This window comes from Neoarius graeffei, chromosome 26 (assembly GCF_027579695.1).
Source record: "Neoarius graeffei isolate fNeoGra1 chromosome 26, fNeoGra1.pri, whole genome shotgun sequence".
Lineage (NCBI taxonomy): Eukaryota > Metazoa > Chordata > Actinopteri > Siluriformes > Ariidae > Neoarius > Neoarius graeffei.
In genome coordinates, this window is record NC_083594.1 from 34,933,039 (window position 1) to 34,959,154 (window position 26,116).

The 26,116-nt window shown below is 44.2% G+C and overlaps 1 protein-coding gene across 2 annotated transcripts in view; it reads right to left on the reverse strand.

Moving 5' to 3' along the window:
- LOC132874380 (constitutive coactivator of PPAR-gamma-like protein 1 homolog) overlaps positions 1–19,056 on the reverse strand; it is a 72,517-nt gene extending 53,461 nt beyond the window's left edge. The window contains exons 1-4 of one of the 2 annotated variants that reach the window (XM_060910516.1): positions 18,863–19,056; positions 18,262–18,748; positions 3,400–3,646; positions 1,419–1,501 (exon numbers count right to left, since the gene is read on the reverse strand). In XM_060910516.1, coding sequence (XP_060766499.1) covers positions 1,419–1,501; positions 3,400–3,646; positions 18,262–18,735 — 804 coding nt within the window. In that variant the 5' untranslated portion in view covers positions 18,736–18,748; positions 18,863–19,056. Of the gene's footprint in view, positions 1–1,418; positions 1,502–3,399; positions 3,647–18,261 lie in introns of both variants that reach the window. The other variant, XM_060910517.1, reaches the window with a different exon arrangement.
- Between the last annotated feature and the right edge of the window lie 7,060 nt (positions 19,057–26,116).

Sequence of the window (26,116 nt, forward strand, 5' to 3'; positions counted from 1 at the left end):
CAGTAATAATATCACAAAGTTATTTATTGATGGCAAAATTGATTGCAAGATTGAAAGCCAACTAAGTTTCTCACATTGTCATCAGCCAACAAGACAGTCTGGCTAATGTACACGAACACACACGAATTTGTACTGCTCATGAACGTGTACATGCTCGCAAGCTGACCATTAGCTTAACCCTGAAACAGAACAACAGGGTAGGAAGCTGCTTATGTTATTCAGCATCACGACTGCAAAGTGCACAACCAACTTACTACTACTGATATACAATATCATTAAACTTGACGTAACTACATTGCTTACCAGCATTCACATAAGAATTTCACAATAATAAACTGAATCCCTAGCTACATCTGCAACGGCTAAAATCCTCCTACCGCTCACTCTCGTGGCTAACATTGGCTAACGAGGAGTTTAGCTGCTATCACCAAATAACAACACATTAATAAACTTACTGGGCAGAATGGATCTTCAAATGCCGGATGAAATTGGAGGTCGTGGTCTGGCTGTCAGAAACCGTCACGTTGCAAATCTTGCACTGCGCCGTTCGTCGTTTACCTTCTAGGCAGTAGCCCTTGAAGCCGAAAGTGATTACTCTTGGTTTGGCTGATGATATGATGTGAAATCTGTGAACACATCGTGGCATGGGGCGTGGTATATAGCCCACGCAGAGAGCGTGCCTGATGGACAGGGCGGTGACAACGCAACGGCAGTGCAATCAAAATTACTGAAGTATGTGCATATTACATTTTATTTTCACAATAAAAACACGGAAATAACACTCAAGTCATCGTGTGTCAAGTCAAGTCAAGTCAAGTCCCGAGTCTTAAACTTCCAAGTCCGAGTCAAGTCTCAAGTATTTTCATGTTTTGTCAAGTCAAGTCATGAAAACAGTGACTCGAGTCGACTCGAGTCCAAGTCCCCAAGTCTCAAGTCCACACCTCTGCTGGGCAAGGAGGGTTTGAGTCAGAGAAGCAACCAAGAGGCTATTTTGTGTAGATTCATGAGACTCAATCTCGATGAAGTCCATTTCAGTTCCAGACTGTAGCAATACAACACGTGGAAAGGTTCAAGGAGGTCAACAGTTTTGCAAGGCACTTAAGACCAAAAGAGACAAAAGGGGTTGAGGACTAAACAAGCACACAAGGTGAACATGATTTCACACAATTCTCATAAGTTGCTTGTCAGACCCCATTCCAATCTGGTTGCCAAGGAACGCGAGCACCACGGCTTACTGCAGAGGGAATCGAACGCGAGTTTCACACTCTCTTAACCACTTACTGAGACTCACTTGGCCTTTGAGTGCATGCAGGGATCGCGCATGCAAAAAGCAAATCGTGATTCGAGAGGAAAACAGAAAAACAAAAACAAGACTATGAACAGACATACCCTTGTTTTTGAGCGGATGATTACTGTACCTTCAGGGATGCTAAAGGGTGCTCTGGGCCAAGTAAACTCCAATGAAAGGCAGCAAGATCCTCATCAGGCAAAATGTGATTCCCTGCAAACAAGCAACACATGACCCCTTTTTTAAAGGGGAACTGAAGCCATTTTTAAACTTGCTTTAGGCCACACCGATTCGATTCGTTGGTTCTCGGAATCGCCGCTTGAAGAAAAAAAAAAAAATCAAACTCCCACCAACAGAAAATGTCACGTGACGTGAGATCACGTGACGTCGAAAACCAATCAAATCGCCCCTTTTTACTTTCGTTAAAGACTTGTGAAGTAGCCTACTCCTGGTCAAATATCTTTTTTTCTGTGCATTGTAGATGTTCAGTTGACTGGCAATTGAACAGTAATCGTCATTTAAACTCGTTTTTAAATGAAAAAATCCAAGAACCAACTAATTAAATTGGCGTGGCCTTATTTCTTAATTAACGTGTTATTCAATTACGTTTTCGGTTTTAGTAACCTTAGATCGTGACTCATACTGGCAACTAATCGCAATTAAATATGATACTTATCGGCCTGTTCGGTTTTTAGCCATGTTGAATTTAGTTCGTTTGGTCCACGGCAGGCGTCGATTAAGCCTCGGTCACAACCGGCCGTACGTGCTCCTACGGCCGGTCTACGTGCAAAAAACGCAAGAAACGCACGGACGGCGCGCGTGAAACTCACGTGTGACGTGCTGATTTTCGAGCCGTAGACCGGCCGCAGAGGTTCTTCGTCATGTCAAACAAACTCTACGGGCGCTTACGTTTTTTTCAGGTTGCAAGACAAACTTACGGCCAACGTGCGTCTTTCTCCACGAACAAAAAAAATGCAGCGATTTGGGAAACGCCAAAAAATCGTATGTCCGGTTGTGACCTAGGCTTTATCTGTGCGATCTTCACGAGACTTGTGCGAGACTCCGAAACGTGACGTGTCAGCGGCGCCGTTTTGAAAACTGTTTTCCAAATGAAATATTGCGCAAAAACGAGTTTAAATGACGATTACTGTCTACTTTTTTTCAAACTTTCCTGATTGCTATCAAAACAAACAAAACTTCCTCCAGCCTGATTGCGTCGGCATTCGAAAGAGCGCGTCTTCTGACAACGTTGGTCACTTTGATTGCCGCGCTACGTTTTACTTCCGTCCTACGATGTCTCGCACAGGTCTCAACGAATCTCGTTTACGGCCATTGCTTTGACATATGGACCGATATATGTTACATAGCGTATTCCAAACACTCATAACTTGCTATAGCAGTGACAAAATAGCTGTCAGAAATACATTCCTATATTTAATAAAATGAGATAAATAGAACTCTCTCATCTCATCTCATTATCTCTAGCCGCTTTATCCTTCTTTTTTAAAAAAAACTGCCTTCAGTTCTCCTTTAAAGGGCACAAGGAGCAGGTCTCGAATACAATGTTCACACTAGCAAGCGACAAATCGCTCACGCCACTTAGGTTTGTTTTTTGTGGTCACTTGTGAGCGTACACTCTCCAGTGGATTAGCAAAGCATGCTTCATGTGCTAACTGCTTACACACTGGCAGATTTGCAGGTTGTTATACTATATATCATCACAAGTTGTTCTTTCTTCCATATTTGCTCGTCAGTCAATGAAAACTAACTACAGGTAGGAACTAAAGTTGGATTTGAGTAGCGAAATATGCCGTTCAATTTGTCCAAGGAATCATTTGAGCCAATCGTTTGACTTTGTAGCTTTGCTGCATCGTGACTAATTAGCACAGAATTGAGAAAGTAAGGCCAAATGTCGCTCGTCACACTTTCACTTTGTTGTTTACCGCCGTCACTGAAATCGTGGCTCCGGGTCACTCGTACATGGAAAAAGAAATGGTTGCTTTGTCGCCGACTAGTGCGAACGTAGAGCAGCGTGAATCAACTGTTGGCTTCGGATGCCGCTACATCTAAAACCTCAATCATTTCGACTATAACTCATTTCAGGAGCTTACCTAAGAGTGAAGCAAAAATGACAAAGCGATTTGGATTGAGATCCAGCTGCTTGGCAACTTCGTGCATCAGGTACTGGCTGGTGGTGAGGCTCTTGCCATTGCGGCTGAGTTTTAGAGCGTGGGCACTGAAGTAGTATTGGATGTTGCACAGAGCATAATCAGAATCGTAGGCTACCAAGCCATGGAACCCGCCCGCTCGATATAAGGCAACTACTTCCTGATGATGATCCTCAACGCTCTGTACAACCTGGGGAAAGAAACAAAAACAACGAGAAATATTATAACCCAGGACGTGGACTTGATACTTTCACAATCCTGAAATCGTTACTGCAGTCGTTATTACATTCAGAAACAGCCGGCAAATATGTCCAGACGATTCCGTTAACAGCCCACAGGATCACACGTCAGCTAGATTAATACAAAACACAGAATGACTATTTCTTACTCGATTATCCCGACCAACTACAATAATCTGACACTGATCACGCCATCCTGAATGACTTGCACATTTATCTTTTTAATTAACGCCATCTTCAGCAGCGCTCGAGATTGTCATTAAATTCCAGGTTGACATTTAGCTGAAACGTTCATTGGCATACTGGTCTCGTTTCACCCTTAAAGTGCTGATGACACGAACATGACTCTATGCAATTTCTTAAATAAACTATACAACATGGCAAACATGTTAGATTTCTGTTATAATTACGTGAAAAGAAGCTGTTGTTACGTGAATATCCAACTTTTAATTGCACAGCGCAAGAAAACTGGGTCCGTGGCTCGCCGCCATGCTGTGACGTCAGCGGAAGAACACGCTGCGGTTCACTGGCTGTTCTACTCAATGGAAATGGCGCATGAAAACGCCGGTGAACTCTCTAGTGCTCGCTCTTCCTCTGAACAAAAGAACAACCAAATGCTGGTACTTTAAGCAGTGATCATGATGGCATGATTTTATCTGATTTTAAATAAATGAGATTGATAATAATGTGAATGTTCACAACTAGTACATACAAACTCTGCAGCTTCTGATTCAGCAGCTGCGTCATACTCCGCAAAAACATAAGCAAGAACCTACAATATAAATGGAAATGCAATACACTAAGCTCAAATGACTTTTGGAAAGTATAATTTCTAAATTTTTTCTACATATTCTTGAAGTCGGTCATCGGGGTACTTGCTACCGTTCCCTAACAACGCATGGCAAAGGGTAAAGTGTAGTGTTGCTACGAGTACTTGCTAAAGCCTCCGGTGGAAGATCCTCGATGTGCTGATAAGACGTACAGTTCTATATAACACACAAGTGTCACGATAATCACAAAACGGATGCAAATTGTTAAAATACCTAATTTTTAAGCAATCGTGTGTTGATCTCTTCCGAATAGAATCTATGATAGCCTACCCTCTTTACCCTTTGCCTCTCGTTGCTAGGCGGCAGTTACATGAAAGCCGCAAGCTTTCACAAGCAAATACATGACTGATATCACGCCGACTTTATGATTACATTTATGATTATCATGAATGTGTACTCTATGATGTGTACTCTATGAGCGCTCTGGAGTGAGTCACTTCCAAGTTGGCCGCGCAGACCGCATGGTTACTATTTTTAGCATCATGTCAGAGCATGTCGTTTCTCAACACATGTTCTGACAGTTGGACTGTCTTTGGAGGAGTCGCCTTGTCCCAGGCGACTGCTGGATCCGGCATAGCTACTAGTAGACCCCCTCCGGAATACTGTAGGCACTGCTGATGGCAGCAACACACGTTTGTGCTGAACTGCACACCCAAGAGATTCCTTTAAGCTGGGAAGGGTGTCAAAACAATCCAAATCGAAGTGTTCAGAGCACAGGACGGATGTTGGTGAGGGCTCCCACTTGTCACGAGTGCGCCTGACTTGCCTCACCCACTTCGCATGCAGCTCGGGATCTCTGGGAAACTTGAATAAACTTACCCCATCCTTGTGGGTTTTGGAGCAAAAGCCGGCAACACAACGTGAAGGCATAATAACTATATATATATATATTTAAAAAAAATGTATAATAATAATACTAATAATGATAAACTGAACACCTGTCGCATCAACAACAAACTGGTAAGTTAGGAGGAAGGTTCTTTCACTGACGTCATATAGCCCCTCCTCCTCTTCCGTCTCCTGGGTGCTGCAGCCCCGTCAAATTTGCCCAAATAGCCGCGTTTTTTATCATAACTTGTAAAATAGGCGCCTTCGTGAATTAATATATGGATCATCGGGAATTACTTTTTATGTTATAAAACATCGCCAAAGATGTCAAAAACGTGTCATCAGACCTTTAAACCACACTTTTTTTTCCTTGTACAAAGCAACAATCATGTTGATTGACCATGTGCTTTCGAACCATAGCTGATCCAAAAAAAATTTCCATCTAAATTGATGGAAAATCAATAAGATCAGCTGATTTTCAAGGAATCTGCTGAGACTAAACCAGAAGATCCCGAAGGGGTGCATGACATCACACGTGGAACAATCCAGGTATCAATTTTTTTTTTTTCATGTGCGCAGCAGTGACCAGTCTCGATATGGAATCACGGTTTGGAGAGAATTCTGATAGTGATTGGGATTTTTGTATGTCAGATGAAGGGGCAGACGATTATTAAGGAGATTCCGGAGTAAATGGTTCTCTTTTCGAGCCCCCAAGACGATAAACTGGCAGTTCATGACACTCCCGCTCGCAGTCGATAACGCACCACCAGCCAGAGAATTGGAAACGCAGATTGGTTTGTGGATTTTTATTCTAAGCTGGCCGCTGCAAAACATAGGGAAAATATTTACCTCAATAAATGCAGAAATATCTTTAAACGTACACAGTGTAATTACTGAAAGAAAAAAAATGAAGTGGGCGATAATCGAGGAATTGATGAACTGTCCAAACGTTAGATCAAATGTCATTTATTATATCAATGGGTTTCTTTTTTGCTCCAATAATTCCCATGTGATTGTTCTGGTGGTGGTGAACACTTGATGAATCAGATTTATTATTGGTAAGCGACATGAAATCTGCCCGCTTCGTTTGCACAAACTTCACCCCCTGTCGCTTCAGATTAGTCTCATTTCTCAGAAATTCATGAACTGAATGTCCTGTTGTATATGGATTTGAACATCAAAACACGACACAGCACTTTCCTATCGTTCTTTTTGTAAGATTCCAACATCATCATCCAATTTCAGCGAGTAAACAAGCACGGAATCAGATGAAACGAATTGACCCAGATAACCGGGGTTCCACGCGTGAGGTCATGCGAGGTTAGCCCTGGGGCAAGACTGCCTTTTTCCGGGATCCGGATGCTGTGATATCAGTAGTTTTGTGCTTGATGATAAAATAATTTATATTATTTTCCCCCCTGCTTTATTAATTCATTTTGGTCGTTGCTAATGATATTCGTTTTAAAGCATTACATACCGGTACACTTTAATGGTTTCCTACAATACCATTCATCTACCCGCTGAAAGAAATGCCTGTGGGATTTAGCCCTTGTTTCATGAACTAAAGCAGCAGCAGGGTTTTAGTCCTTCAGTCTATCCAGCTCTCTCACCTCTTCCTCTGTACACTCTGCTCAAATAGATCGGCTTCCAAAGCTTCAACTTTCATGCTAATAGTGCCATCATTGTGCTCATAATCACACAGACCATTAACTAGGTGAGCCAAGTCTCTGCTCTAGCTCCGAGCAACTGTTTTGTATAGCTGCACTACATTCCAGATCTTTGAATACAACATCAGATTTCTCATTATTATGATGCTAAAACCAGTGAGGGACAAAAGAAAAAAAAAAAAAAAGACACGTTTGATTTCAGAAGAAACACTCAAACCTGACTATTATCTCTTATGACTGAGGTTGCTGAAATATCTTTAAATGCCACTGTAACTGCACTAGCACGACCACCAACTTCTCACTGGAATAATCATTAACACTAGCCTGGGCACGCCCATCCTAAAGGCCAATTTATGCTGACAACCCAGTCCTCGCAGACGGTGTCGCAGATAGTGTCTGTGTAGCCCCTCCACCTTCGCAGACACTCTGCGCGCACCTCCCAAAAATTGTGACCACCGTAGAAGCCTCGCAGACAGCGTCGCAGACAAGAGGGATCGGATTGGTCCACTCTACATCCGCTGTACACGCACTTCCGCTTCACTACTTTCCCGGTTTGTATTGTTTTCACGACCGGCATTTATAAAAACACGAGCGAAGATGGAGCAGCATGAAGAGCGGTTGATTGAGGAAGTACGTACATCTATACGACTCCAGTTCTAGTCTCATCTCATCTCATTATCTCTAGCCGCTTTATCCTGTTCTACAGGGTCGCAGGCAAGCTGGAGCCTATCCCAGCTGACTACGGGCGAAAGGCGGGGTACACCCTGGACAAGTCGCCAGGTCATCACAGGGCTGACACAGACACCCATTCACACTCACATTCACACCTACGGTCAATTTAGAGTCACCAGTTAACCTAACCTGCATGTCTTTGGACTGTGGGGGAAACCGGAGCACCCGGAGGAAACCCACGCAGACACGGGGAGAACATGCAAACTCCGCACAGAAAGGCCCTCGCCGGCCCCGGGGCTCGAACCCAGGACCTTCTTGCTGTGAGGCGACAGCGCTAACCACTACACCACCGTGCCGCCCCTCCAGTTCTAGTCATTATAAGTAACCAGAGGATAAACACTCCACTAACCACACCCACCAACTACTCCTAGCGACTTCGCGCCCCCTTGCGTTGTGCCGGTGAATAACATCGCGCACGCCTATAACTCCCCGCTCAATGATAAATTACAACTGTCTGCGAAAAGCTATCTGCGAAAGCCTTGTCGCAAGAGCATGCAGAGGCCTTAAGTGTGACGCAACACGAGGGCCTGTTGCGAGCTTAGTCTGGCAAGGCAAGCTATCTCCAGCTCTTCCAAGCTCCTGAAAAATCGGGAGCCAATCAACTTTGAGCATCTCCAACGGCCCTGGGTAGAGGCGTGTTCAAGGCAGTGACGTAGTAGAACTGCAACTGGAAGCCATAGATTGTTTACAGAATCTATGCCGGAAGCGCTTCATTCACTAGAAACATTACGAACATGGAGCAGCGGCAAGCCTTTGACACAGCGGTAGATGCTGTATTGAAAGCATTCAACGGGAAGTTCTCATTGAAAACGGAGCAAAGAGCAGCCCTGGAGGTATTTATCTTCTTCCTGTTACTCAAGCAGTTTCCGTCGCGTCACATACGTCAGAGGAAAGAGTGATGTGATTGGTTTAAGCTTCGTCACAGCCTTTTCTGGCTTCGACCAGTAGCAAACTGAGGCATTTCAGGGAGGCGGGTCAACCACGCGCTTTGGGAAACGGTTGGGCTTAATATCTTTGCCAGACCAAATGCTCGCAGAGCTTTGAAGTCGCGTTAGCCAGACTACATTAACACAGCATCAACCAATAAACTAGCACCAGGATCACCACCACATCACAAATTCCAAAATAAAGTTCAAGCTTGTACAACAATGATTTAAATCATCCCTACCTGACATTACACCGTGAGTTGGCCTAGCGGTTCACGTGTCCACCTCTCAACCGGGAGATCGCGAGTTCTACTGGCAGTCCGGTCATACCAAAGACCATCATAAAAATGGTACCTAATACCATCTGGCAAGGCACGCTGCAATACAGACGCGAGTGGGGAAGTCAATCTCTCACGGTTACCAGACGACCAGCCCCCCACTGTAACCCTAGGCAAGAAGCCGAGGGCTATCGAAACAGAGATCGGCGCCGCACCCGTACGCCTTAAAGAGTTGGTTAGTACTGGGACAGGAGACTGCCTGGGAAGACCAGATTCTGTCATGAGAAGGACTCTGACCTGACATTACAGTGCCTTGAAAAAGTATTCATACCCCTTGAACTTTTTCACATTTTTCCACCTTACAACCACGAACTTAAAAGTTTTTTACTGAGATTTTATGTGATAGACCAACACAGAGTAGCACATAATTGTGAAGTGAAATGAAAATGATAAATGGTCTTCAAAATTTGAAACAAATAACAATCTGAAAAATGTGGTGTGCATTAGTATTCAGCCCCCTGTACTCTGATACCTCTAAATACAATCCAGTGCAATCAATTGCCTTCAGAAGTCATCTAATTAGTTAATAGAGTCCTACTGTGTGTAATTTACTCTCAGCATAAATAGACTTGTTCTGTGAAGGCCTCAGTGGTTTGTTAGAGAACACTGAAGAACAAACAGCATCATGAAGACCAAAGAACTCACCAGACAGGTCAGGGATAAAGTTCTGGAGAAGTTTAAAGCAGGGTTAGGTTATAAAAAATATCCCAAGCTCTGAACATCTCAAGAAGCACTGTTCAATCCATCATTCAAAAATGGAAAAAGTATGGCACAACTGCAAACCTACCAAGACATGGCCGTCCACCTAAACTGACAGAGCGAGCAAGGAGAGCACTGGTCAGAGAAGCAGCCAAGAGGCCCATGATCACTCTGGAGGAGCTGCAGAAATCCACAGCTCAGGTGGGAGAATCTGTGCACAGGACAACTATAAGTCGTACACTCCACAAATCTGGCCTTTTTGGAAGAGTGGCAAGAAGAAAGCCATTGTTGAAAGACAGGCATAAGAAGCCATGTAGGGGACACAGCAAACATGTGGAAGAAGGTGCTTTGGTCAGATGAGACCAAAGCTGAACTTTTTGGCCTAAATGCAAAGCGCTATGTGTGGCGGAAAACTAACACTGCTCATCACCCTGCACACACCATCCCCACTGTGAAACATGGTGGTGGCAGCATCATGCTATGGGGATGCTTTTCTTCAGCAGGGACAGGGAAGCTGGTCAGAGTTGATGGGAAGATGGATGGAGCTAAATACAGGGCAATCCTGGAAGAAAACCTGTTGGAGGCTGCAAAAGACTTGAGACTGGGAAGGAGACTCACCTTCCAGCAAGACGATGACCCTAAACATACAGCCAGAGCTACAATGGAATGGTTTAGATCAAAGAATATTCATGTGTTAGAATGGCCCAGTCAAAGTCCAGACCTAACTCCCATTGAGCATCTGTGGCAAGACTTGAAAATTGCTGTTCACAGACGTTCTCCATCCAATCTGGCTGAGCTTGAGCTATTTTGCAAAGAAGAATGGGCAAAAATTTCAGTGTCTAGATGTGCAAAGCTGGTAGAGACATACCACAAAAGACTTGCAGCTGTAACTGCAGCAAAAGGTGGCTCTACAAAGTATTGACGCAGGGGGGCTGAATACTAATGCACATCACATTTTTCAGATTTTTATTTGTTTCAAATTTTGAAGACCATTTATCATTTTCGTTTCACTTCACAATTATGTGCTACTCTGTGTTGGTCTATCACATAAAATCTCAATAAAAAACTTTTAAGTTCGTGGTTGTAAGGTGGAAAAACGTGAAAAAGTTCAAGGGGTATGAATACTTTTTCAAGGCACTGTACACTGCCGCTATATCCAGTGATATTTACTCTGATTATACAAACGCTGAAGTTGAAATTAAAACGGACAACAATAATTTGTAAATCTTTGACCTGAATTGCACTCAAAGCAATTTTACCTCATGAATTGTACTTTTATTTTTCCCCCCCAAATAAACACGTCAATTTTGATTCTTGCAACACTTATAAGAAAAGTTGGGATGATGACGCATTTACCACTTTGGAATGCCATTCCTTCTCACAACACTTAAAAGATGTTTAAAAGACTGCAAACACCAAGTGATGAAGCGTTTCACGTGATATTTTGTCCTGTTCTGCAAACAGGTCTTCAGGTGTGCGGGGTCATCGATGTCATTTTTCATTTCAAAGTTCACCACACGTTCTCTGCTGGAGACAGAGGGGACAGGCACCCTCTCCTTCTACAGCCATGCCGTTGTAATGTGTGCAGAATGTGGTGTGTTGTCTTGCTGAAATCTCCCTGGAAAAGCAGGGATCGAAACGGGAATTTGGTAGCACTGGTCCATTTGGACCAGTGCCTCTCAGAAGTACTGGTCCAAATTTATAATTACAAATTTCAAGCCGATTTTATATATTTATTCATATAATACAACCTTATACATGAGTAGGGATGTTAACTGATGACCGTGTGACCGGTGGTTGACCGAATCAACGTCAACCGGTTAAATTTTTTTTGGTTGTCGGTTAAAAAAAAAATCAATCGTTTTGAAGCTGCCGATTTTGGAGCGGAGAACCTGGAATTCTGTGTTGTAAACGCTTGGGGCATGCCATGCGGTGTAAGGACGACAGCTGACAAATCAGAAACACCCATTCAGTCATGTCCCGCCCTCCCGCCCCAGTTGAAGACAGCTGACAAATCAGAAACACCCATTCAGTCATGTCCCGCCCCAGTTGAAGACAGCTGACAAATCAGAAGCACCCATTCAGTCATGTCCCGCCCCAGTTGAAAACAGCTGCCACTCGGCGAAAGAAAAGTGTAGACACAGGCTTTTTAGCTTACAAATTACTATTCTGTTTTTTTTTAATTATTATTAGAAAGCACATGGAGTTTAGTCCTGCCTTGGCCAGTGCATTCTGAAAGTATGTTTCGGTCTGTAGCCAACAATGCATGTTATTGCAGATCATATCTCTCCACACAAACTAAAGGCGCAGATGCCGACTTTTTCACAGCTGAATCGTGCAGATCCGATTTTTTTTTTTAGGGGGGGGGCGTTGGAGTGTCTGAATAATTTCATCAGAGTAAATTCTGTATTAAAATTACTAAATAAGCAAATGCCGTTGAAATTATTCAGACACTCCAACGCCGCCCCCCCCCCCCCCAAAAAAATCGGATCTGCACGATTCAGCCGTGAAAAAGGCGGCATCCGCCAAAAGGCGCGCCGTTTGCATCCCTGTTAAACTCATAGGTTAACCGACTTTAACCGGCTAATGAGGCTCGGTGGTCGGTCAAGATTTTTTTTAGTTTTCGCCATCCCTATACATGAGTGATCAATTTCAACTGTCTATAAACTTCCTCAGTCACCTCATTATCATCACAATCTTCGAAACCCTCATCCAGATCATCATCATCATCTATCGGGTCATACACCACATCATGCTGCGCCTCCTCGTCATCTTCCACCTCCTCATTCTGTCTCTCCTGGGGCTCTACATCTCCTGCCACATACTCCCCCTCATCACCTGCAGGCTGCTCTGGCTCATCATACTTGTTGAGCAATATCCGTTTGTTTTGATAGCTGTCAGAAATGTCAAGCCAAGGACTTTTAAACTTCGCGGGGGTCTAATCTATCTGACCAATAGCGGTTCAAGTTACATTTGTCTTCACGGGCAGCAACGAAAATGAACGGGAAGAAACGAAACTTCGCACAGCCATGCTGCATTTAGCGGTGTATACTGCGCACGTAAACAATATGGCGGCGCCTGCATCTACGCCAACTTGACAAATTTCTCACAAAATCTATTGAAATTATCATAAAAAAACGGTAAAATAGACCAAATTCTGCTTAAAATGGGCGAGAATCGTTGATAGAAACCATCGAGGCAGTGAGTAGTTTGATATATATAGCGTGGCGAGCCAGTCGCCCACTCGGTCGAGTACGTCACTAGTCGCCCGTACCCTTTCCCACTCGCATTGGCGAGTGGGCGACCGCCCGTTTCGATCCCTGAAAAGGTGTCGTCTTGAAGGCAGCACATGATGCTCCAATCTCTCAATGCATTTTTCTGCATTAATGCTGCCAGCACAGAAGTGCAAGTTACCTTTGCCATGAGCACTGAGACAACCCCATACCATGACAGACCCTGGCTTTTGGACGTGTTGCTGGTAACAGTCTGGATGTTCTTTTTCGGCTTTGGTCCAGAGCACACCGCATCCGTTTCTTACACAAAAAAGACAGAGACCTGGAATACTGATTCGTCTGACCACAGTACACGTTCCCCGTGTGATGGTCCATCCCAAATGCCTCAGAGCCCAGAGAAGTTGACGGTGCTTCTAGACACAGTTAACAACATAAGGCTCCATAGAGTACTATCCACCCATCTCTGCACACATGACATGCCGACAGGCACCCATGATTGGCCAGTGTCGCTGTGATTGACAGGGGAGAGTATGCCACCCTTTCCTCCCTGAGAGCACGGGCATTTTTGCTTTCTCGCGCTCCCAGTCACAGACAGCTGTGGCATCATCAGGATTTGGACTTGCGATCTCCAGATGATCGAGTGAAGGCTTTTCTGCCGTTTCTAATGCCGACAAGCAGTTCCTGACTGTCCAGCTGATGATACAGCCTCTCCTACTCTTCCTTAAAGCTCATGGGCAACGGTTTTAATTTTATGCACGTCTGAAACTTTATATGTTAAAAAACCCTCTGCAATTTTCTTCTGGCCCCAAGAAGTATCGTTAATAAGTAATAATTAAAATAAAGTTAGCGCATATCGTGACGAATTTCTGTTTGGCTATTTTCGTGACCACTTGGCACGTGACGTCATTTAAGACAAACAAACCGCTTGAGTTCAGTCCACTTCTGTTTACTTGCATTACCGTTCGGCTTTGAGTGCAGAAGTGCGTTCAGGAATTTCCAAAGAAAAAACATGCCTTATTGTTTTGCAGTGAACTGTAACAACGGGACCGATTCAGGAAGAAGTTTTTACCTTTTTCCGAGAGAGGAGAAGAGGCGGAGCGAGAGGGTTGGCTTTTTCTGAAAAAGGAGAAGGGGCGGAGCGAGTGGGTTGGCTTTTTCCGGAAGAGGAGAAGAGGCGGAGAGAGTGGATTGTGCACGTGAAACAAAATCAAGCAGTCAAAGAAGAAACGGAGCAGCAACTCAAGCAAAAAGGAGAAGATTGGAGGTAAACATTTTTACTTTTGCATGCAACTGACAAGTGAAGAATCCTGAGGGATCCTGTACAATCATTGTGGAAATGAGACAAAGGGATATTTCCTCGCTTAGAGTCGGCTATAAATAGTATAATGCAGCGGATAGCAGGCTAATGTGGCCTACCGGCGCACTGTCAAGTAATCGTTCCCTATATCCACTAGGGAGGGCGGTTTAATTATTCTTCAAAAGGGCTCTTATTTAGTATTACGACGAAAGTAGGAATTTATCATAACTACCAGGATAAATCGTTTGGGCGCGAGTCTTGTTGAGGTCCGGGGTCACCGCGATCAGAGTCGGCCGAGTCGCTGTCCGATTCCGAGGCTGCACGGTCAAACCAGTGAGCCACATTCACCGATTGCTTCGCAACGGCCATAGGTTCATACATATATGGTTTCACCTCTCGATATTCAATATTGAGAGTTCCGACTTCAAAATCGCTATCGCTTTCAGACATTTTACACAACCTCTCACGACCAAAGTCCGTACACGTATGCTCGGTTCGCAAGTAAACACAGACGACGGTCCCCTGGCGGTGAAAGTGCGCATAAGTGAGACGTAAACAAACCTTCGGAAATTGGGCAAAACACTATATTTTAACCGTTTTATTCAATTTTAGGTGCAAATTAGACACTAGGAAAACTGAATTCGCTTTCTGGGTCGTTCTTCTAGACAATAATGTTTCACCTCCGACCCTTGCCTATGACCTTTAAACCTGAAAGGGTGGAAATGCTCGGGGTGGGTGTTTCCCCCTCTCATTGGTAGACTATAGGTTCTGGACAAGTAAATCTCGTCACTAATCAAAATAATAATAATAAAATCAACGTCACACAAACCGATGACACTTACTGTAGTACACTGGCAGTCAATGAAAAAGTCCAGGTCAATAATTCAACATATTATGCAATACGGAGTTGGGGAAATGTTTGTTTTGAGATGTTTCTATTGAATAGCGTGCACAGAAGTCATTAATGAGTTCTCCTCAATCTGAACATTTTTCAATAGTCTTCAGGGAGTGGTCTTTAGGAATCAGCTCAAAGTGCTGTATTGGAGAAAAATAAAAATTTGTACACGGTTGAAAGGATGGGTTGGATAGCCTTTATTAAGGCCATGAAAAAGCTGACTTTTGTATTCCTTATGTCCAAGATGCCACGGTTAAATCCAGATGACAGACCCTCGGCATGGTGCAAGCCGGCCTAAGTTTTTCAGAAGTTGGGCGTCGATTGAATGTCCAAACCCTGCCATGGCCTGCGTATTCACCTGATCTCAATCCCATTGAGCATTTATGGGATCACCTTGGTGTTCAGATCCAAAACCGTGTTCCTCGTCCCATGAACAGAGGTCAACTGATCCAGGCTCTTCAAGAGGAGTGGCAGGCCATTCCACAAGACAGGATTCGGCGTTTGATACGCAGTATGCGTCGCAGACTGACGGCTTGTATTGCTGTTGGTGGGGACAATACTCGGTACTGAAGCTGCAACTTTCCAATTACAGGGTATCCATTTTGTTCGGACTGTACATTATCAAAGCTCACAACAATTGTGATTTTTTGTTTATTCATCTCGAGTTAAAGGTCAGTATATTGATCTGTAAGCTTCTAGTACATGATTTCATAGCTTATGAATAAAATTATTTTCATAAACGTCACCTGGACATTTTCATTGACTGTCAGGCTACGTTCACACTGCAGGCTGAAGTGACTCAAATCCGATCTTTTCACCCATATGTGACCTGTATCCGATCTTTTATTGACAATATGAACGACACAGATCCGATTTTTTCAAATCCGACCCAGGCCGTTTGGATATGTGGTCCTAATTCCGATCCCTATCCGCTCTTTTCATATGCGACTTCAGTCTGAACCGCCAGGTCGCATTCATCCGACTTACACGTCATCAACAAGCTACAAACGTCACTATTCTGCGCTGAAGTAGGCGGCGGGTCTCTCAAAAAAAGTTACAACAACATGGCGCATAATCACGGGCGCAGATAGAGGGTGGGACTCGTCCCACCCAGATTTAAATTCACTTCGTTCGGTCCCCCCCCACTTATAGGGAGGAAAAAACGTCTATGCTGTCTTTCTTTGCATAAGGCAAACCTCACGGAAAAATCAAAAGACTAATTACCATTCGGTTTATTGAGGTGCACGGCAGTGTATACATAGTTGCAACAACTCACATAATACAAAGACTGATATTCGGTTGGTTGAGCTGCGCAGACTGCACAGGTTGCGAGCTCGAGCTTGGTTGCTATGGTTACTAACAACAAGTTTGACAGGCATATCGGGGTTGGGGTTGGTTTGCTGGCAGCTTTGTCCCCCCCAGTTTTTTGTCCCCCCCAGTTCAAAAAACGTATCTGCGCCCCTGCGCATGACATCAATGCGAGGGACGCTTCGGGCTGTGAAGGTTCTGAATCTTCTCAATGGAAGGACGCAGAGGTTAGGGAGCTGATTTCCATTTGGGGGGATGCAGCTATTCAAGCTAGATTGGATGGGTCATACCGCAACCGGGCGGTTTTACTTCCGTAAACACTGGCCATGCTCACTGCGTGTGACGTCGTCGTATCCTGCAGTGTGCATGCGGAACACTTTTAGGTCGCTTTTCGTTCATACTGAGGATCACATACAAGTCGCATATATTTGTTAATGTGAACGACCTCACCAAAAAATCGGATTTCACAAAAAAATCAGAATTGAGCATTAAGCCTTGCAGTGTGAACGTAGCGTTAGTGTATATTTCAGGATGGAAGTTTCCTGCCATCAAGATCAAGTCAATACTGATCACAAATGAAGAACAGTCAAGATTCAAATGTGTTGTGGGAAGAAAGAGAACAGCCCGAGTTTATTTTTAAAACAGCTCACTGTAAAACAGCAGCATGGTTTGGGACTCACTGACTCTCCAACCATTTCAGGAAAAGCTTAATCAGGGCCTGTGTGGCTCTGAAAACTCAGCTCAAGTGATGGACAGACGTTTGGCCAATCAGAGTGCAGGGCTTCCTGTCGTTCTGGTGTAACGCTTTCGTGAGTAGCCTATCAGAGCAGGACAGAGGCGGGGCAACCCAGACAGCTTTATACTAACACAGTTGAGGTCTGATTAATTTGGTCTTTCGGTGGAAATTAATCACGGTTTTAAAGTCCACGACAAGAACGACACGCCAGCTGTGAAATGGCTTTAAGTTTAACTAAATATTGTGCCGTTTAGACACAAACGAACCAATTCTGTAAGGTAATTTACGAAAGGGAACAAATTCTCGAGCCTTGATTATTTTTCGGGAAAGAGAAAAAAAAATGGCGGCTATTAAATAAACTCTCATTTAATCCGAAAGTCAAGGGAAACCTGGAAATGTTTATCCGCTTTGTGTAGAACATCAGCAGGCTGTAGATTTGAAAAAGGCCCGGAAGTGCTAGCATGCTCTGAGCCCAGGCCAGGTCCACTAGCCTGTTATCGGTTTCTGCTAACTGACAGCTTGGACTTTTGACAGTTGCAATGATTTGAGGATGAACCCGACCTGAACTGGATTTAACCAACTCGAACAAAAAATAATAAACTCGGCACTTTTAATAAACGTTTAATAGTGAGCCTGAACACACCGGAAGAGAGAAAACACACAGCTAAAAGCAACAGCTGAAGAGCTCCTCGCCAATCTTTCCAATATCATCATCATCATCATCATCAATGCAGAAGAAGAGGATTAGTTCGGAGTTCAAAAAAAACAAAAGCAAAAACTATTATAGCTGTGTCTGTTGTTTTTTTTTAAAGAAAAGTAAATATACACAGGTTGACAAGTTATTTGTTAGACAAAAACCTGTTAACAAGTGGCTGCTACTACACGGACGCGGCTAAAGCTAGTTTGCTAACTAAAAGGAGGGTTTATGAGGAAAACTGGATTATAAAAAATAAAAAAAATTTTCTGTGAACAAGTCAAATCCAGGTTCGTTGTCGTGAAAAAGCTAAAACCGGACACAAGGGTAAGTGTTATGAAAGTAAGCCTCTGGTGAAGTGACGCTAACGGTAGCTAACTTACTTCAATCCGGAACCTGAGGAGCGCTAGGCGGATGCAGTGTGCCATACACACGGGCGGCAGGAACCAGACTTTGGGTGGCGGGGTGCCCTTGTTCTGGACGTGGCTGACAATCTGCTGCGCCGTCTGCCGCTCGTTCACCTGCCGCTTGACCCACTCGTGCAGGCGGCCCTTCTCCAGCGCGCCGTTGAAGCACACCTGCAGCTGGATGTTGCCACTAAAGCAGGCTTTGGCCAGCGCAGCCAGGTAGCCGAGCATATGGTTCCACTGGCCGCCGCCGACCCAGTCGGTGTAGAAGCCGCCGTAGAGCCGGTGCACGCAGTTCTCCGCGTCCACTAGTAAGCGCAGCGGGCCCTGCGGCGGCCTCTGCCTGCCGCCTCCCACCAAACTCCCCCGCGCCAGCTTCTGCAGCTCCACCGGCACCACGGCGCTCGGGCAGTGCTTCTCGATGTACTCCTGAAAGCCCTGCACGCCCATGACTGCTCTCTGTCTGGAGGGGAAATAAAACAAAAAACCAGGATGGTGTTGGTGGTTTAAAAAAAAAAATGCAAGTTGAAAAAGCAAGGAGTTCCAAACCAAAGCAACCTCTGCCTCACTCTCTCACCTGCGCTGGAAACAAGAAACCGGAACAAATATTGCCAAAGATGAGTCCGAAATGAATCAAATCGGGTTTGTTAGAAATGCATTTGTTGTTATTTTTGGTGAGTTGTGGGGATATTTTGGTTCATGGCCGCTGGCCGCCATGTGCAGTCCTATGGAGCCATGTCTGTGGTCTGGAGTGCAGTGAGCTGAGCGGAGAGACGGGGCACGGTGACGCAACACAGAGGGCGGAGCTTGAGCCAAAACGTCATGAGGGACCAATCTCAAACCGCGCCTGATTCTTTAGAGCAGTGCACTTAGCATGCGATAAAATAATAGCTTCGTCCACACCCAATATAGTGTACTATGCGTCAAATTGGGACACCCTCCCTGATTCCGGTACATGTGGCCATAGATGTCCCATGTGGCGCCTCGAGTCGCCAGTCTGTTGAATATTTCTAACACGAGCGTTCACTTGTGCTTGTGTTACTGAAGACACAGAAAGTGTTTTCAATGTCCGTGTTTGTCGATATTTATACGTTTGTAAAGATGTAAATACATGCCACGCTACGGCATTTTGTTTACCTGCAAAATTTAGCAGACAGAGTAAACTTGTAATAAACTGTTATTCCTGGTGAACCGACAGATGGCGCCAAAGCTCTGTTTGGAAATCACAGTTTACTGGACGTGATGTTCTGAGAGATCATCTCATTATCTGTAGCCGCTTTATCCTTCTACAGGGTCGCAGGCAAGCTGGAGCCTATCCCAGCTGACTATGGGCGAAAGGCGGGGTACACCCTGGACAAGTCGCCAGCTCATCACAGGGTCGACACATAGACACAGACAACCATTCACACTCACATTCACACCTACGGTCAATTTAGGCCAAGTTTACATTAGACCGTATCTGTCTCGTTTTCTTCGCGGATGCACTGTCCGTTTACATTGAAACGCCGGGAAACGGGAATCCGCCAGCGTCCACGTATTCAATCCAGATCGTGTCTGGTCCGGTGCTGTGTAAACATTGAGAATACGCGGATACGCTGTGCTGAGCTCTAGCTGGCGTCGTCATTGGACAACGTCACTGTGACATCCACCTTCCTGATTCGCTGGCGTTGGTCATGTGACGCGATTGCTGAAAAACGGCGCGGACTTCCGCCTTGTATCACCTTTCATTAAAGAGTATAAAAGTATGAAAATACTGCAAATACTGATGCAAATACTGCCCATTATGTAGTTATGATTGTCTTTAGGCTTGCCATCCTTCCACTTGCAAGTGGTAAGTGACGTGCATGCCCGATATGCACTGAGATTACACACACAGCGGCTCAGTCCCGAATCACTGCTCGTGCGCTTCACTCGCGCGCTCTGTGAGTTGCGCAGGGCCGGAGTGCGCACCCTCCAGAGGGCACTCGCTGTTCAGGGCGGAGTGATTTGGAGCGCAGGATGTCTGCGGAGCCGAGCGTATCCGTGTATTGGCGTTGCTGTGTGCAGGCGAATCGTGTATTGGTGTTGCTGTGTGCATGTTACCCTTTGGTGACTGACCCCTTGAAAATGGTTCCTCCAGGAACGATGACGTTTCAGTTGTCAAGACAACGGAAAAACTAAAATACAAAAACAGAAAGATACGTCACAATGCTCTTGTGCACAAAACAAAATGCTCTTGTATTTGTATTTTAGTTTTTCCGTTGTCTTGACAACTGAAACGTCATGGTTCCTGGAGGAACCATTTTCAAGGGGTCAGTCACCAAAGGGTTTAAAAATGTTAATCTGATGATCCGCTGATACGGTCTAATGTAAACCCCACCTTAGAGTCACCAGTTAACCTAACCTTTGGACTGTGGGGAAAACTGGAGCACCCGGAGGAAACCCACATGGACATGGGGAGAACATGCAAACTTCGCACAGAAAGGCCCTCGTCGGCCACGGGGCTCAAACCCGGACCTTCTTGCTGTGAGGCGACAGCGCTAACCACTACACCACCGTGCGGCCATTATTATTATTATTATTATTATTATTTATTCGGGCCAAGGACCAACATCAGGACCTGAAGTGTGTATTGACCTCTAAACAATGTGGAGGCTCCTCTATTCCAAAAACATAGCCACACACCATTGTACACTGATGAGACACAGGAGAAGGGGAAGGAAATAAACCCAAACTCACTCACTTTCAGTACTGAGACTTCTCCTGGTCAGGGTCGCAGTGGATCCAGGGTCTATCCCTGGAAAACTGGGTATGACACGGAAATACAACATGCACACACACTCCTTTGCAACTGGGGCAATTTATCTTAGCCAATCCATCCACTGGCATGTTTTTGGGAGATGGGAGGAAACCAGAGAACATAGATGAAACCTACACTAACCTATACCTACACAAGGTGTTATTCAGGCACTTGTTCAGTTGGCACTAGAACTTTCTTGTCTATTCTTGTCTTTCTTGTTCAGCACTTCTTGGACCTGATTTTTGCATTTGTTGGACGTGGCTCTGGATAAGAGCGTCTGCTAAATGCCTGTTATATATTATAATGTAATGCATACAGAGACAGCGAGAACATGGACAGAAACTCCAGACAGATCTCAGTAACCTGAGCTCAGAATCGAATCTGGGAACCTGGAGCTGTGAGGTGGTACCATGAACCCAAACTTCTTCATTCAAATTGAGACCATGCTGATGGGCGTTTTAATGTTTGATAGTATTTTTAGTCCAGTCATTCTCGGATACTGATTATGAACAAGGCGTTTTGCAGTTAGACAGGCTAAAGCTAGCTAACTTTATTCTGCTCAAGTTGCAGTTGAGTGCAAATGTCTGCATTTGCGCTTTATCAGTTTCTGAGTAAAAAAAATTATACCGCTACATGACTATATGTCTATAATAAATAAATCAGTGCAATTTGCTGAATATAACAACTTCAAGGGTTGCTTAGATCAGTTGTTCTCAGACTGTTTGTAGACAGGGCCCCTTTAACTTTCAAACAATCAACCGAGCCCCTCAGTACCGATTTTATTTCACAAGCATACGCCCAATTTGCCAGCCACGGCGGCACAGTGGTGTACTGGTTAGCACTGTTGCCTCACAGCAAGAAGGGTCCGGGTTCGAACCTCACAGCTGATGGGGGCCTTTCTGTGTGGAGTTTGCATGTTCTCCCTGTGTGTGTGCTCCGGTTTCCCCTACAATTCAAAGACATGCAGATTAGGTAAAATACCCAGCCACTGGGGTTACACAAACCAGTGCATACTTAGGCCAAGTTTACATTAGACCGTATCTGTCTCGTTTTCTTCGCGGATGCACTGTCTGTTTACATTAAAACGCCTGGAAACGCCGGGAAACAGGAATCCGCCAGGGTCCACGTATTCAATCCAGATCGTGTCTGGTCCGGTGCTGTGTAAACATTGAGAATACGCGGATACGCTGTGCTGAGCTCTAGCTGGCGTCGTCATTGGACAACGTCACTGTGACATCCACCTTCCTGATTCGCTGGCGTTGGTCATGTGACGCGACTGCTGAAAAACGGCGCGGACTTCCGCCTTGTATCACCTTTCATTAAAGAGTATAAAAGTATGAAAATACTGCAAATGCTGATGCAAATACTGCCCATTGTGTAGTTATGATGGTCTTTAGGCTTGCCATCCTTCCACTTGCAAGTGGTAAGTGACTTGCGCACAGCGGCTCAGTCCCGAATCACTGCTCATGCTCTTCACTCGTGCGCTCTGTGAGCTGCGCAGGGCCGGAGTGCGCACCCTCCAGAGGGCACTCGCTGTTCAGGGCGGAGTGATTTGGAGCGCAGCCACTGAGGAGGAAGCGATGAGCCGCACTGACACATTTCAACTTACGTGCCGAATTAGTCATGTGATTAGCGTATCCGTGTATTGGCGTTGCTGTGTGCACGCGAATCGTGTATTGGCGTTGCTGTGTGCACGCGAATCATGTATTGGCGTTGCTGTGTGCATGCTAATCGTTTTTAAAAACGTTAATCTGATGATCCGCTGATACGGTCTAATGTAAACCCCACCTTAGTGCAAGTCCCCAGATTGGGGAGGGGTGTGTCAGGAAGTGCATCCGGTATAAAACCTATGTCAAATCAAATATGTGGAACAAAGCCACTGTGGTGACCCTGAACAGGAGCAGCCGAAGGAAGATGATCATTCAAATACTAGTAACATCATTTAAATGCCTACAATAATAGTTTGGCTAATTGTTGAAGCCATAGAGCTTTTTCATATAAGAACTTTCCACCCATAGAACACATTTTTATTAAAATAGTACAGTATCTGGATTCCAGGTGACATCCATCCATTATCCGTAGCCGCTTATCCTGTGCAGGGTCGCAGGCAAGCTGGAGCCTATCCCAGCTGACTATGGGTGAGAGGCGGGGTACACCCTGGACAAGTCGCCAGGTCATTGCAGGGCTGATACATACAGATAAACAACCATTCACACTCACATTCACACCTACGGTCAATTTAGAGTCACCAGTTAACCTAACCTGCATGTCTTTGGACTGTGGGGGAAACCGGAGCACCCGGAGGAAACCCACACGGACACGGGGAGAACATGCAAACTCCACACAGAAAGGCCCTCGTCCGCCACTGGGCTCGAACCCAGGACCTTCTTGCTGTAAGGCAATAGTGCTAACCACTACACCACCGTGCCGCCATCCAGGTGACATTTATAAGCATAATAGCTTTGATAATGTGGATTGTGATTCTTACCACTGTAACAAAATCATAGACTCCTGGCTACGCTCCTCGGAGCCCTCTTTGAGAACCGTGGGCTTGGAGGATACGGAAAAGGTTGTAGACAGCAATAAAGGCAAAGCATGAACAGAATACTTATATCAAATCAAGAAAGTAAGATGTAAACAGGCGGCACGGTGGTGTAGTGTTTAGCGCTGTCGCCTCACAGCAAGAAGGTCCTGGGTTCGAGCCCCGTGGCCGGCGAGGGCCTTTCTGTGCGGAGTTTGCATGTTCTCCCCGTGTCCGCGTGGGTTTCCTCCGGGTGCTCCGGTTTCCCCCACAGTCCAAAGACATGCAGGTTAGGTTAACTGGTGACTCTAAATTGACCGTAGGTGTGAATGTGAGTGTGAATGGTTGTCTGTGTCTATGTGTCGGCCCTGTGATGACCTGGCGACTTGTCCAGGGTGTACCCCGCCTTTCGCCCGTAATCAGCTGGGATAGGCTCCAGCTCGCCTGCGACCCTGTAGAACAGGATAAAGCGGCTAGAGATAATGAGATGAGATGAAGATGTAAACATTTGAACTAATATAATTTTACTTTTTTCACTGTTAATATCTTAATAAACACTTTTTTTAAGTTCATCATGATATTTATGTGATGATAAAGGAACTTCAGATTCTAACTGCTGGAATACTGTCGTGTCACTGTTATAACACTATATAATTGGTGTACTGTGACTAAATGTGGCAGCGTCTCATAACTTTTCAAAACCATCGGGCTCTTTCCCTGTTCTTTTCTTATATTTTTATTGATTTATATAATATACTTATTTAACAAAACAGGTTACATTTAGTCAAGCAATACATTATTTAATAGCCAGAAATTTGGCTGAAATTATTGGTAAAATCACAGCATTATATATATATATATATATATATATATATATATATATATATATATATATATATATGAATGTGAGCCTAAAGATTTGAAGAATTTCAAGAAACTTATTTACACAGTGCTCAGAGAGAGAGAGAGAGAGAGAGTAAAATGTCACAAAATGTACAAAAATACTTACATACAGTATATTCCTCTACAATGTGCATACAGTAGCTTCCAGAATTATTTGTATTCTTAATGAAAATCAGCAATCAGTATAAAAATCAGTATAAAAATACAACAAAACCAACATAACCAATGCAGTAAGTAATAATTTTTGCTCAAATATACATTGTATAATTTATTTAAAAAATAAAATCTTTTTAAAATTAAACTTTTTTTAAGTAGTTTTTTTTTTTTCAAGAAAAACACTGGTTTCAAAATGATCAGCACTCTTAAATATTAATTATTATTAGTATACATACAGGACACTTTTTCAGTGGAATAAAAACATGTATTCTATTCCTGGGTTTCATTCATTTGGTTTGATAGCATGCGATGTTGTTAGCATATCACTTATCCTATGTGTATTACGTCACTCTACCCAATCGAGAATGAGCGTCGAATATTGCATGGTTGTCAAGACAACTTGACGTCATATGTTGTAGCTGATGTGAATATCCAATGAGAGAGTTTTCTTCTATATGCACAGAAGCATATATTTGTTCGCCGCCGGCGCCCGCGATAAACTGTCGCAGTGAACTGAAAATGTCGTAAGATGCGTATTACACGTAAAACTTCCACACTAGTAAGCGACTGTGACAATTTGTAAAAATCTGTAATTGTTCCATCGAACGTGTATGCATAATAATAATAATATTGGTTGGCTTTTTTCATGGTATATCAGATCTGTTCCATTCAGCTAGCATGATATTGAACTTGTCTTCGACTCATTCAATATCATGCTAGCTGAATGAAATATATCTGATATACCACTCAACACCAGCCAATATTATTTAAATATTTTGTGACGTTTGCCTTGGAGAGAATAACACAACTGAGTGTTATAAACTTCTATAATGTGTAGGAAAGGGTATTTATTTTATTTTAATTAAAAGTGTATAAAAAATTGGAGACACTTGTGGAGAGGTCTTGGTCTCTCATCTGTCTCTTTCGTGTTAGAAATCTGTTCCCAGGGTAACACGTGACAAAGGATTTTTCATGTATGCAACCTCAAATTGAAACCCCGGGGAAATAGGACATGGTGACAAGTAATGCTACAGTTCACTGAGACAGAAAGCATCTTTTAAAAAAGTTTTTCAAGAATAACAATTTGTTTGCATTTATTTAAAATATTCCTTTAGGTATCCTTAATTTTGGCACATATTCTTATATCTGAGCACAATACTGTTATTAAAAAAAAAAACAGAACTAAATGTGGAAAAGTAGAATCTCATCTCATCTCATTATCTCTAGCCGCTTTATCCTGTTCTACAGGGTCGCAGGCAAGCTGGAGCCTATCCCAGCTGACTACGGGCGAAAGGCGGGGTACACCCTGGACAAGTCGCCAGGTCATCACAGGGCTGACACATAGACACAGACAACCATTCACACTCACATTCACACCTACGCTCAATTTAGAGTCACCAGTTAACCTAACCTGCATGTCTTTGGACTGTGGGGGAAACCGGAGCACCCGGAGGAAACCCACGCGGACACGG